The sequence below is a fragment of the Bombina bombina genome, chromosome 2 (genome assembly GCF_027579735.1).
Source record: "Bombina bombina isolate aBomBom1 chromosome 2, aBomBom1.pri, whole genome shotgun sequence".
Classification (NCBI taxonomy): Eukaryota; Metazoa; Chordata; class Amphibia; order Anura; family Bombinatoridae; genus Bombina; species Bombina bombina.
The window spans coordinates 1,104,265,493-1,104,280,705 of NC_069500.1; the positions used below are offsets into that span (position 1 = coordinate 1,104,265,493).

A 15,213-nucleotide genomic window follows, 5' to 3' on the forward strand; every position below is an offset into this window, starting at 1 on the left:
ATTTGCAAAGCAGCAACTTGGTCTTCTTTGCATACTTTTACTAAATTCTACCATTTTGATGTGTTTTCTTCTTCTGAAGCAGTTTTTGGTAGAAAAGTTCTTCAGGCAGCTGTTTCAGTTTGATTCTTCTGCTTATAATTTCAGTTTTTTTCATTATAAGATTTAAACTTTATTTTGGGTGTGGATTATTTTCAGCGGAATTGGCTGTCTTTATTTTATCCCTCCCTTTCTAGTGACTCTTGCGTGGAAGATCCACATCTTGGGTATTCATTATCCCATACGTCACTAGCTCATGGACTCTTGCTAATTACATGAAAGAAAACATAATTTATGTAAGAACTTACCTGATAAATTCATTTCTTTCATATTAGCAAGAGTCCATGAGGCCCACCCTTTTTGTGGTGGTTATGATTTTTTTGTATAAAGCACAATTATTCCAATTCCTTATTTTTTATGCTTTCGCACTTTTGTCTTATCACCCCACTTCTTGGCTATGCGTTAAACTGATTTGTGGGTGTGGTGAGGGGTGTATTTATAGGCATTTGAGGTTTGGGAAACTTTGCCCCTCCTGGTAGGAATGTATATCCCATACGTAACTAGCTCATGGACTCTTGCTAATATGAAAGAAATGAATTTATCAGGTAAGTTCTTACATAAATTATGTTTTTTCTAACTTTGACCCCCAAAATCTGTTACACATCTACAACCACCAAAAAACAACCATGCTAAATAGTTTCTAAAATTTGTCCTGAGTTTAGAAATACCCAATGTTAACATGTTCTTTGCTTTATTTGCAAGTTATAGGGCAATAAATACAAGTAGCACTTTGCTATTTCAAAACCACTTTTTTTCAAAATGAGCACTAGTTACATTGGAACCCTGATATCTGTCAGGAATACCTAAATATCCCTTGACATGTATATATTTTTTTAGAAGACATCCCAAAGTATTGATCTAGGCCCATTTTGGTATATTTAATGCCACCATTTCACCGCCAAATGCGATCAAATTTAAAAAAAAACGTAAATTTGTTCGCAATTTTAGGTTTCTCACTGAAATTATTTACAAACAGCTTGTGCAATTATGGCACAAATGGTTGTAAATGCTTCTCTGGTATCCCCTTTGTTCAGAAATAGCAGACATATATGGCTTTGGCAATGCTTTTTGGTAATTAGAAGGCTGCTAAATGCCGCTGCACATCACACCTGTATTATGTCTAGCAGTGAAGGGGTTAATTAGGGATCTTGTAGGGAGCTTGCAGGGTTAATTTTAGCTTTAGTGTAGAGATCAGCCTCCCACCTTACACATCAGACCCCCTGATCCCTCCCAAACAGTCCTCTTCCCTCCCCCACCCCACAATTGTCCCCGCCAAAAAAGATACCTTTTATTTTAGTACTGGCAGACTTTCTGCCAGTACTAAAATAAAAGGTATCTTTTTTTTCTTTTCTTTTTTTTTGGGGGGAGCATATTTACATATGCTGCTGTGTAGGATCCCTCTTAGCCGCAAACCTCCCTGATCCCCCCCCCCCCCAAACAGCTCTCTAACCCTCCCCATCTACATTATTGGGAGCCATCTTGGGTACTGGCAGCTGTCTGCCAGTACCCAGTTTACAAAAAAATGTATATTTTTTATTTTTTCCCCACTTTTCTGTAGTGTAGCTTCCCCCACAAGACTAAACCACCACCCCCTCCCAGATCACTTTGATTAACATATTTATTCCCCCTCTCTCCCTCTAAATACCAACCAGAAACTACACTGTTCCATAGTGTAACGGTTCCCACCCGCTCCCTCCCTGTGCATGCGCCCGCCCGCCTCCCCTGTGCACGCGCGCGCGTCCGTGCGCGCCCCCCCAGCGATCCCCCCCACCGGTAAGCCATTGATCGCCGCCCACCCGCCTCCCACGTCTGCTCCCACCCACCAGCGATCGCGGCATCAATGTCCTGTGCAGAGAGGGCCACAGAGTGGCTCTCTCTGCATCGGATGGGGTAAAATGTTATTGCAGTGATGCCTCGATATCGAGGCATCACTACAATAACCGGAAAGCGGCTGGAAGCTTTCAACCCCAACGTCGTACAGGGTACGTTGCTGGTCTTTAAAGACCAGTTTGTGCAAGACGTACCCTGTACGACGCGTGTCGTTAAGGGGTTAAACTTGTTGCTCCTCCTCGGAGCCTTAACCTAGTTCTCAAAGTTTTGCAGCAGGCTCCGTTTGGGCCGATTCATTTTGTTGATATAAAATTGTTTTCCTGGAAAGTTTTATTTCTCCTTGCTATTTCTTCCGCTTTCAGCTCTACAGTGTGATTCCCCATACTTTAGTTTTCATGCAGATAAGACGGTCCTTTGTACTAAATTGCGGTTTCTCCCTAAGGTGGTGTCGGACTGAAACATTAATCAGGAAATTGTTGTTTCTTTTTGTCCTAATCCTCCTTCCCATAAGGATTGTCTCTTGCATAACCTGGATGTTGTGCATGCTCTAAAATTCTACCTTCGAGCTACTAGATATTTTTGGCAATCCTCTGCCCTGTTTGTTGTTTTCTCTGGAAAATGTATGGGTCAGAAGGACATTTCTACTACTCTTTCCCTCTGGTTAAGAAGTATGATTCATTTTGCTTATGAGACTGCTGGACAGCAGCCTCCTGAGAGAATTACGGCTTATTCAACTAGGGCTATCTCCTCTTCTTGGGCTTTCAAAAATGAAGCTTTGCAAGGCGGCAACATGGACCTCTTTGCATACTTTTTCCAAATTCTACAAATGTAATACTTTTTGCCTCGGCTGAAGCCTCTTTTGGGAAAAAGGTTCTTCAAGCGGTGGTGCCTTCTATTTAGGTCCTCCTGCCTTGTTCTCCCTCCCTGTTCATTCCGTGTCCTCTAGCTTGGGTATTGGTTCCCACTAGTAATTGGAATGACATTGTGGACTCTCCATGCCATAGGAAAGAAAACAAAATGTATGCTTACCTTATAAATTTCTTTCATCCACGCCCTTTTTTTTTTTTTTATTTTTTTTTTTTTATAATAATTCAGCAGTTTTTTTGAGTAAACCTCAGGCACCTTTTTCTCCCTTGTGTTCTTTTTCCATTTTACTTCGGCTGAATCACTGGGGATTATGGGAAAGGGAAGTTACACTTAGCAGCTTTGCTGGTGGTGCTCTTTGCTTCCTCCTGCTGGCCAGGAGTTGAATATCTCACTAGTAATTGGAATGATGTTGTGGACTCTCCATGCCCGGAAAAAAAGAACTGTATCAGGTAAGCATACATTTTATTTTTTGGACCCTGATCAGCTCAATTTTCCTTCCACAATACTGCTCCCATGGATACATTTTAAAGGGTGCTTTTGTACCCTGGGGCTACTGGCAACAAACTGGGAATCTTACAATGCATGGGCATGGTAGTTACACACATGAGAAATTCAGTTCCCATCATGGTACATACAGTTCAAAGTGCAATGCCAACAGCCTCAGTGACTTAGACTGGCTTTCTGTGAGGCCTCTCTATGTGCTTTTTTGGCAATCAATGGTTTAAGTCACTGTTTGGTGCATTACGCAGCACTGATGCTCTATGTGTGTCCTGTGCATCCGTTTCTGTGTTTATTAGTAGCCTCAGGGGTTTAAATGACTGATGCTGAGAAAGAACTACTGTAAAGAAGATGTATCCAAAATACATTTTTTTCTCTTTTAGCACTTTTCAAAACATAATTAACTATTAGCACTTGCAGCTGCACTTTATCATACACCTGGAAATAAAGCAAATTTTGTTAAATTAAGGCTTAATATAAAAAAAAGTTGAAGTGTGCTGAAGAAGGGCTAGAAGCGTAGGATATATGAGAAAAGGGTAGAAAGGTAGAGGGTCAAAGGTGAAAATGAAGTGTGTTCCCTTTTCCTATGTATGTAAACCTAGTGTACTTGTATGCATGTTAAATCTAATATGTAAGAAAAAGAACTGTTGATAACAATATCCTGTTCAATTCTAGGGGGCGCATAGGTACATGAGTATAGTAATGAATGTTATAGGGGAGTAAAGATTTCACAATATTAATCACTATAACAATAGATATATAATCAAGCTTAAAACATTTGTAGTTAAAATCCAATATCTTATCTGAGTCCAACAGAAGACCATCAGTATGGTCAGTATAAGGTAAAGTTCCAAACCCAGTTGATGAGATCTATGACTTGAATCAAGGCTGCTCCTCTTGAAGATAAACTAATCCAAGATGAAAAATCTGTGAAAAGAGATCACAAACAGAGGACGCCTCCTGGTATAATACTGTGATTGCAGAGGAATGTGTAGATGTCTTGTATTGTAGTTATACTCACAAGCGTGGCAGTACCCTTTTGTGCTAAGTAGAGCAGACTGGGATCTCTGTGTCCCAGGTCACTGGTCCCTGGTGTGGGAACAATGCACGCAGGTTCCCGATGTCAGCTCCAGACCGAATAAAAAAGCTCAGGCTTCCAAAAAGTTCATTGTAATATAAAACAGATTAAATACTAAGGGTGCAAACACTCAAAGTGTGTTAAAAACAATGCCAATAACAGATTGCAACGCGTTTCTCAGCTGTGCTAACTGTTTCATCAGGCATCTGTTACTGAACTGTAAGCTCTGGCTTTTAAATTCAAACTGACCAATTCCCTCCCCATAGCAAACACACCCCCTCACTCCCCAAACTGGTGCAATTAATTACTGAGATTGTGACTTCATTCCTTATCTTTGGAGAGAGTATAAACCATTGTAAATAGCTCCAACAATTGTGTCAGCAAAGTATTACAAATATACAAGTAAACAATGAACCCCTAAATTTAGGGGTTCATTGTTTACTTGTATATTTGCACCTGTTTGAAGAGTGAGGGGGTGTGTTTGCTATGGGGAGGGGATTTTAGTCAGTTTGAATTTAAAATCCAGAGCTTTCAGTTCAGTAACAGATGCCTGATTAAACAGCTATCACAGCTGAGAAACACGTTGCAATCTGTTATTGGCATTGTTTTTAACACATTTTGAGTGTTTGCACCCTTAGTTTTTAATCTGTTTTATAATAAACAAACATTTAACTTTTTGAAAGCCTGAGCTTTTTTATTCGATCTGGAGCTGACATCGGGAACCTGCGTGCATTGTTCCCACACCAGGGACCAGTAAGCTGGGAGATCCCAGTCTGCTATACGTAGCACAAAAGGTCACTGCCACGCTTGTGAGTATAACATCTACACATTCCTCTGCAATCACAGTATTATACCAGGAGGTGCCCTCTGTTTGTGATCTCTTTTCACAGTTTTTTTAAATCTAATATGTGCATGTAAACTTATATGGAAAGTGTATAGCTAAGAAATAAGCGGGGCGTAGTAGTAGTGTGTTAATTTTAGCATGCATCATAAATGAAATCCATTACCTGAGGGTGAGCTAAAATGGTTCTCAGCATCCACAATACCAAACATGAATCACTGTAGTAACGTGCATATGATAAATACCAACTATTGACGTGTAATGGCAGGTCAAAGGCAAGTGTTAAAGCATAATAAGCGATTATCATCAATCCACAATCCCTTTATTTGTGTGTAGTAGTCTAGCCCATAGTTGGCAAGGGACACTAATGCAAATATAAGAATACATTCAACACATATAACCTGATACTGTGAAGGAGGATTAGTAACAATTAGAGAACCCCTGAGCAGCTTATCAATAGGTTAAGCTTGTACATATATGCTATGCCAAGTAAAACAGGAAGAACTGTGTCAACCTGATCTAAAGGAACAGTAAAGTCCAAATTTAAAGATAAATGAATTGGATAGAACATGGCATCTTAAACAACTTTTCAATTTACTTCTATCATCAGTTTTGCTTCGTTCTCTTGGTATGCTTTGTTAAAGAGTAATCTAGGTATGTTGATAGGAGTTTAGGAGCATACTTTATTATTCTATGGCAGCAGTTTTTGCTACTATGTATGTTATTGCTTCAAAAACTACTGCCATAAAATAAAAAACTATGCTCCTAAATTCTTATCAGCGTACCTAAATTTACTCTTCAGCCAAGGATACCTACAGAACAAAGCAAAGTTGATAATAGAAGTAAATTGAAAACTTGTTTTGAATGTTTAATTTTGACTTTACTGTCCCTTTTAATTAAAATACATTTAAACATTTGTAAAGGTCAAGTTGCTTACCTATAGCAATATGCATACATTTAACAAGCAGGTAAGCATTGTATAATATACTGACATGATTGTCATTTTGTTTTCTTTGGTCACTTTATGGATCATTACACTTCCTTGAGCATATGCAATGCTGCTCTGGGCTATACCTAATTGGACATGAATTCTCAAATCTAATTGTTCTTTTTACTTGACTGAAGGTCATTTTGATTTTACTGAGAGCTCACAGATCTGCACATGTATTTGTCAGGGTCCTTACAGTTGGTGGCCTTTGTTATAAATGGGTTTCAGTGATAAAACAAATAAACAAGTGTTGTGAAGTTCTGCCTCTGTTGATTGACTTATTTTATTGATCTCTTCAAGGTACAAAGGGAAGGAATAAAGGTGAATTTACAAATCTTCAGGGAGTAGCTGCATCTATGAATGGAAAAATACTAATTGCAGATAGCAATAACCAATGTGTTCAGGTTTGTACAAATGTCTTTGTCACTCTTCTTGAGAGCTCCTGCAAACAGTGATGTTTTTCCTCCTCTTAAAGATTAGGATATGTGCTTAGCTTGCAAAATGTTGTCTCATTTTTTCATTTCACTTCACAAGGTGCATGGGTGGAGATATACAATCTAAGCTTTAAAGCAATGACTCAAATTCCATTCTACAGTCTCCCTCAGCAGGCCTGGAACTAAAGTGATTGCTGCCTGCTTAAAAGTACACTTGCTAGCTGAATCCTGTTGCTAATTTTATAATATAAAGCATCTCATGCACACTCCTAGTACCAGTCTTGGAGCCGAGTATGCACCAATCAGCAGCTACATATGCTCCCAACATTAAGGCTGTGTAAAATAAAAAGGAAATCTTAGAATTCATAAAAGTAGCATATATTGCTGAGTTGCTTAAAAACTATGCTGGGGATTTTATTCACAAGCAAGAAACTTTAATTGTGTGGAAATTTCTACAAGAGCAGTAAGCACTGAAACTGTTGTAACATCAGTGTCATAAACCATTTTAAATATTTTCCTAGGTTAAAATAAAATGTTAATGGATTTTTCTTGGTTAAAAATTAATTTAGGCATGTTATGGTTTGCACCTTGCATTCATTTTAACCTTTTTGCATTCTAGGGGATTTTGTCTCGATACAATCATTATTCACCAATGCTATTTTATGTTAATTAAATGGTAAAAAGAAGAAAAATATTTTTAATCTAATCCGAATGTACACTGTATATACTCCTACTATTCTGCCCTTAAACTTTATAAGCAACAATACTTCTCTAATCTCATCTCTACTCTTTCCCAAAACGTCTGTTTCTTTCATGTAATTGTCAAGAGTCCATGAGCTAGGGACGTATGGGGTATACAATCCTACCAGGAGGGGCAAAGTTTCCCAAACCTCAAAATGCCTATAAATACACCCCTCACCACACCCACAATTCAGTTTTACAAACTTTGCCTATTATGGAGGTGAAGTAAGTTTGTGCTAAGATTTCTACGTTGATATGAGCTTCTCAGCATTTTGAAGCCCAATTCCTCTGAGTACAGTGAATACTCTTCTCTGCCCACCCCCACCTCCTAATACAACTTCTCTCTCAGCTCGAGATTTTGCCAGCCACTTCAATAACAAAATTGACTCCATCAGAAATGAAATCACCTCTCAATTTACTACCAATCTCTCACCCCCTCAAAGGCTCACAATCATCCAAAACAAAAAATACCCTTAAATTTAGCTCTTTTGCCCCTGTTACCAAGGAAGAAGTTTCTGCCCTTATACTGTCCTCCCACCTCACTACCTGTCCCCTCGACCCTATCCCCTCACAGCTACTCCCCTCCTTCTCTTCTACCCTCACTCCCATACTCGCACACATTTTCAACCTCTCTCTAAGCACTGGTATATTTCCCTCATCTCTAAAACATGCACTGGCCACACCTATCCTCAAAAAACCTTCCCTCGATCCAACCTTCCCTCGATCCAACCTTCCCATCCAACTACCATCTATCCCATTTCTCTACACTGTACTCTCTTCTTGACCCACTGCAATCTGGATTTTGTCCCCATCACTCCACAGAGACAGCAATTGTCAAGGTTACCAATGACCTACTTATAGTAAAATCCAAAGGCCACTTCTCTCTGCTTATCCTCCTTGATCTGTCTGCAGCCTTTGACACTGTTGACCACCCTCTTTTGCTTCAAACCCTCCAATCCTTCGTCATCTGCGACACAGCTCTCCTGTGGTTCTCTTCCTATCTATCTAACCGTACCTTTAGTGTAGCCTTCTCCGGAGCATCCTCTGCCCCGTTACCAGTTTTTGTTGGGGTACCTCAAGGCTCTGTCCTCGGTTCCCTTATCTTTTCAATCTATACATCATCATTAGGTTCCTTAATAAAGTCCCACAGGTTTCAATATCATTTGTATGCAGAAGACACCCAAATCTAACTCTCTGCAGCAGACCTAGCTCAGTCCTTACTAACCATGTTACTAACTGTCTTTCTCATATCTCATCTTGGATGTCCTCTCACTACCTTAAGTTAAATCTCTCCAAAACTGAACTCCTTATTTTTCCCCCTTCCAAAATCTCCACACCCCAATTTTCTATAACTGTTGATAATTCCATCATTACCACAACCCCGCATGCCTGATGTCTTGGGGTCACACTTGACTTAGACCTTTTCTTCACTCCTCACATTCAGTCCTTGGCTAAAGCCTGCCGCTTCCACCTTAAAAACATCTCTAAAATTAGACATTTCCTTACACAAGACACAACTAAGATTGTAATCCACTCTCTCATCCTTTCCCATCTCGACTACTGCAACTCCATCCTCTCTGGTCTACCTAGCTGCCGCCTAGCTCCTTTACAATCCATAATGAATGCCTCTGCCAGGCTCATCTTCCTTACTCGTCACTCTTCATCTGCTGCACCTCTCTGCCAATCCCTTCACTGGCTTCCTCTTGCCTCCAGGATTAAACACAAAATTCTCACTCTGACATATAAAGCCCTCAACTGCACTGCTCCCCAGACCATGTCTACAGATACTCTCCCTCCCATCCCCTTCACTCTGCTCACAATCTCCTACTATCCTCCTCTCTTGTTACTTCCTCACATTCCCGTTTACAGAACTTCTCTAGACTGGCCCCCATCCTGTGGAACTCCCTGCCTCGCTCCACAAAACTCTCCCCTAGTTTTAACAGCTTCAAGCTCTCCCTAAAGACTCTACTATTCAGGGATGCATACAACCAACACTAACCTTTCCTAACTCCATCGCTTTCCCCTTGAACCCCTTAGAATGTAAGCCTATGAGCCCAGCTGTTTGTAGATTGCCTTCATAAGAGCCGACTACACAAGTGCAACTCTCGGCAGGGCCCTTTACCCATTTGATCCCTATAAATGTTATCCTGTATACCAACTATGTTTATAGCGCTGCAGAATCTGTTGACGCTCTACAAATACCTGATGATGATGATGACAATATCACTTTTTTGTTTATACAAGATATTTTCTAATGATGGACAGTTCAAAAGCCGATTTGGTATTCGAGGAAGATCGCCAGGTCAGCTGCAGAGACCCACAGGTGTAGCTGTGCATCCGAGTGGTGACATCATCATTGCAGATTATGACAATAAGTGGGTGAGCATCTTCTCGTCAGATGGTAAATTTAAGGTATGTAACTAGAATGTAATTTATTATTAAAAGGCTGGGGACACAGGATATAACAATGTGCACTGTAATCTAATAACTATAACTGTACTGTATATTTATGGTACAGAGATTATGTAATAGAACATATTTATACCACTGTACTAAATTTGTGTCTTTAAAAGATCTGGGTGTAAAAAAACTCAACTCTTTACAGCAACACTACCTGCCTCTGGCACCTGAGTTAAAGCGCCATTATAGTTCGGACAAAATTATATGCTCTAATTCGTTATTGTAATTTTACAACTAGTGACTCTGCAATCCTATGCTTTTAACCCCTGAGGATAGGTTAAACACATAAAGTACAAATTGGGAGCCACAGAGAACTGCTGGTCCTGAGTGGAAACTGACTCTGACCCAATCATCAGCGCTAGTCTCACAGGGTACTTTAACTGGGCGCTTTAAAGGGACAGTCTAGTATAAATTAAACTTTCATTATTCAGATAGGACTTTTAATTTTAATCAACTTTCCAATTTACTTTTATCATCAAATTTGCTTTTTTTCTCTTGGTATTCTTAGTTTAAACTAAACATAGGTAGGCGTATATGCTACTTTCTAAGCCTTTGAGGGCTGCCTCTTATCACATGCTTTTTAAATCTCTTTTCAACACAAAAAGACAGAAAGTACTCCATCAGATATAGATAACACTGTGCTCAGGCACAGGGGGTTATTTAAGATTTAGCACAAAATAATGCTAAATTTAAGACAATAGATAATAAACAACAGTCATGTGATCAGGGCGCTGGAAGAAGGTTCCTAGATACAAGGTAATCACAGAGGTAAAAAGTATATTAATATAACTGTGTTGGTTATGCAAAACTGGGGAATGGGTAATAAAGGGATTATCTTTTAAAACAATAACAATTCTATGGTAGACTGTCCCTTTAACTGTGTTTAACCCCTTTTGTGGGGGTTAAACACATATAGTTTCAGGGTCACTAGTAATAAAATGACATGCTCTAATGAATGAGAACATGTAATTTTTTTTCACTATAATGTGCCTTTAATAGTAACCATATATTTTACAAACACAACTACAAATGTTTTATGCATGTAGAGGTAAATGTTATGAGAGTTAGAATCTAAAGTTAATGTTTTTGTCTCTGTTAATATGGATCATTTTAAAAAGAACAAAATATGTTAGAGATACTAAACCCCAATTTTTTTTTTCGTGATTCCGATGAGCATGCAATTTTAAGCAACTTTCTAATTTACTCCTATTAGCAATTTTTCTTCGTTATCTTGCTAGCTTTATTTAAAAAGCAGGAATGTAAAGCTTAGGAACCGGACCATTTTTGGTTCAGAACCTGGGTTACACTTGCTTATTGGTGGCTAAATCTACCGATGGTGCTGAACCTAGGAGGAGGCAAAGATCTCAAAACTCCAAGAACCCTTAAAATCCCTTCCAACTTACTGGAAAATAGTCTTGTCTTTGTCGCCGCAGGAGGAAGGTGAAGAGGGAAGGTGTTAAAGGGGTTCTCAGGCTGATTTCAGGCTCAGTTTCTCCTTAGATAACTACAGTCTGAACAGAGGGATGTCTCAGGCCTGCCATAGGTATCACAGGGACACACATAGCAATAGAGAGAGAGAGATGGATATTGAGAGAGATTAAAGATTTTGTACGCTCTACTATATCAGTTGGCAGCCAAAGGAGCTTTCTTTCATGTTATTGGCAAGAGTCCATGAGCTAGTGACGTATGGGATATACAATCCTACCAGGAGGGGAAAAGTTTCCCAAACCTCAAAATGACTATCAAATACACCCCTCACCACACCCACAATTAAGTTTTACAAACTTTGCCTCCTATGGAGGTGGTGAAGTAAGTTTGTGCTTGATTTTTATGATTTCTTCTGTGATAAGCGCTTCTAAGCATTCTGAAGCCCAATTCCTCTCAGAGTACAGCGTTTGTCAGAGGGATGTGAAGAGAGTATCGCCTATTTGATTTTATGGTTTCCCTCGCAGGAAATCTTTTCAAGGGTTCTCTGTTCGGTCGTAGGAATTTATCTCCTACCTCCCTTTTCAGATTGACAATATACTTTTATATACCATAGCACACTATCTTAAAGGGATCTGTTAAATTAAAAAATAAATATAAAGTCAAATTTTTAGTCAATCAGAGGTGCAGGCCCTATATCAAATCATTTTTTATACCACGGAGAAAGAGAATAAGGATCAGTAGTCCTTATATAAAGATAGGGATTTCAGCACACTCAAGGGTCAAATGTTCCCAATTGTTTTTATTAGTAGTCAAATAAAGTTGCACGTTTGAAACTTGATAGAAACAGAGAATAATACTAAAAGACCGGCATGTATTTAAAGCACTAAACATTTATTGTGTATATATTATAAACAAAAACAGTAAAGAAAGAAAAATGAAAAAGCAAGAATTAGTTAGATTCATAAATTCATCAATACAATGAGAGACATCTCTTTGGGCATAGTTCAGAATAATGGAGCTTGAAATGTATATTATTGATTCGAAAAAGAGGAACACTACAACACCTCTATCAGAGGACAACCCCAAAATTGAGTAAATAAGGGATATGTTGTCATGAATAAAAATGAGGATCTATGTAGTGTCCACAAAGACGAAACATAAATGATCAATTCAAACTGAACCGGTTGTACATGATCAAAGGTATACTTTCTCAAGAAGACAATTACAACACCTCCGTCAAAGGGCAACCCCACAGTATATTATTAGGGATAAGTTGCCTTGATGAATAACTGAGGATCTATGTAGTTGCCTCTTAACAAATAGGACCATATGAGTCAAAAGAGTATATATGTAGTGATAACTGCAGCACATAAATGTATACATGTTTTTTTGGCGCGAATGTGCGTTTGTAATGATGCAAGTTCGTCATTTCCTGCGTCTTAGTTGACGCTAGGTTGTTTGGTGAGAAATTGTGTTTGTTATGACGCGAGTTGCGTCATTTCCAGATGTATGTTGGTGCCAAAAAATTTCTCAACTTCATTGTGCGTCATACTTAGCGCCAAAAATTTTTTGTTTTATTTTACCTCACTTCCTATATGCTCCTTGCCTTCTTTATGCTCTGAGGGCTATGCTATTTGTTTCTGTTTTTGACAATTTTAGCATTGGCATTTTTTTCTATTCCTGAAACTGATATATGTGGAAATAAGATATTTCTGTTTAAATGTTATTTTTTCTTTTTTACATTTTGCAAGATGTCTCAATCTGATCCTGTCTCAGAAGCTGCTGTAGGAACCATGCTGCCTGAACACGGTTCTACCAAAGCTAAGTGTATCTGTTGTAAAATAGTGGAGATTATATCTCCAGCTGTAGTGTGTAACAGTTGTCATGATAAGCTTTTGCATGCAGAAAAGGTTTCTATTAGTGCTAGTACAGTATCTGTTGTTCCTTCAACATTTAAAGTACATGATATCCCTGTTGATATGAAAAATTATATTGCTGATGCGATACAGAAGGCTATGGCTGCTATACAGCCTTTAAATAAACGTAAAAGGTCTTTTAAAACTTCTCATAATACTGATTAAATTTGACCGGCAACATAATGATATATCCTCCTCCAATGAGGATCTCTTTGACTCAGAAGATCCTACTGCAGACATTGACACTGATAAATCATCTTATAGTTTTAAGATTGAGTATATTCGTACTTTATTAAAAGAAGTGTTAATAACTTTGGATATTGAGGAGTCTGGTCCTCTTGATAATAAATCCAGTAAACATTTAAATTCTGTCTATAAACCTCCTGTGACTACTCCTGCGGTTTTTCCTGTTCCTGATGCTATTTCTGATGTGATTGCTAAGGAATGGTCTAAGCCTGGTACTTCTTTTGTTCCTTCTTTAAGGTTTAAAAAGTTGTATCCTTTGCCAGTAGCTAAATTAGAGTTTTGGGGAAAAGTCCCTAAGGTTGATGGGGCTATTTCTACTCTTGCTAAACGTACTACTTTTCCTATGGAAAATAGTACTTCTTTTAAGGATCCTTTAGATAGGAAAATTGAATCTTATCTAAGGAAAGCTTATTTGCATTCTGGCTATATTCTCAGACATGCCATTTCTATGGCTGATGTTGCGGCTGCATCAACTTTTTGGTTGGATAGCTTAGCACAACTGGAAAAAGACTCTGATTTGCAAAGCATTGTTCGTTTGCTTCAGCATGCTAATCATTTTATCTGTGATGCTATTTTTAATATCATTAAGATTAATGTTAAATCTATGTCTGACTATTTTAGCTAGAGGAGCTTTATGGCTCAAATCATGGAATGCTGACATGGTATCTAAATCTAGGTTACTATCTCTATCATTCCAGAGTAATAATTTGTTTGGTTCCCAGTTGGAATCTATTATTTCCACTATTACTGGGGGGAAGGGAGTTTTTTTTGCCTAAAGATAAAAAGTCTAAGGGCAAATCTAAAGCTTCTAATCGGTTTCGTTCCTTTCGTCAGAATAGAGAACAGAAAACCACTCCTTCCCATTGGAAGCCATCCTCGAGTTGGAATAAATCCATGCCTTATAAGAAACCAAAGCCAGCCCCCAAGACTGCATGAAGGTACAGCCCTCGATCCAGTTCTGCTGGTGGGGGGAAGATTAAAATAATTTCAAGACGTTTGTGCAGGTTCCGTTCAGAATCATTGGATTTAGAATATTGTCTCTCAGGGGTATCGAATAGGTTTCAGAATAAAACCTCCTGTGAGAAGATTTTTTCTCTTTCGCATTCCAACAAATCCTGTGAAAGCTCAGGCTTTTCTGAAGTGTATTTCATATCTAGAGCTTTCAGGAGTAATTGTACCAGTTCGAATTCTGGAACAGGGTCTGGGCTTTTATTCAAATCTATTCATTGTCCCGAAAAAGGAAAATTCTTTCGGATCTGAAGTTTTTTAATCAATTTGTAAGGGTCCCAACTCAAGATGGTGACTATAAGGACTATTCTGCATTTTTGTTCAGCAAGGTCATTACATGTCCTCAATAGACTTACAGGATGCATATCTTCACATTCCGATTCATCCAGATCACTATCGGTTTCTGAGATTCTCTTTTCAAGACAAGCATTACCAATTTGTTGTTCTTCCATTTGGCATAGCAACAGCTCCAAGAATCTTTTCAAAGGTTCTTGGTGCCCTTCTATCTGTAATCAGAAAGCAGGGTATTGCGGTGTTTCCTTATTTGGACGATATCTTGGTATGGATCAATCTTTTCATTTAGCAGAATCTCACACGAATCAACTTGTGTTGTTTCTTCAAAGACATGGTTGGAGGATCAATTTACCACAGAGTTCCTTGATCCCTCAGACAAGAGACACCTTTTTAGGTTTCCAGATAGATTCAGTGTCCATGACTCTATTTTTAAAAGACAAGAGACGAATGAAATTGGTTTCTGCCTGTCGAAACCTTCAGTCTCGATC

The 15,213-nt window shown here is 38.7% G+C and overlaps 1 protein-coding gene across 2 annotated transcripts in view; it reads left to right on the forward strand.

The window, feature by feature from the left end:
* The window catches only part of TRIM2 (tripartite motif containing 2), a 262,945-nt gene that overhangs the window by 200,429 nt on the left and 47,303 nt on the right, over positions 1-15,213 (forward strand). For both annotated transcript variants that reach the window (XM_053703751.1, XM_053703750.1), the window contains exons 7-8: positions 6,499-6,602; positions 9,618-9,785. In XM_053703751.1, the coding sequence (XP_053559726.1) occupies positions 6,499-6,602; positions 9,618-9,785 (272 nt within the window). The remainder of the gene's footprint in view (positions 1-6,498; positions 6,603-9,617; positions 9,786-15,213) is intronic.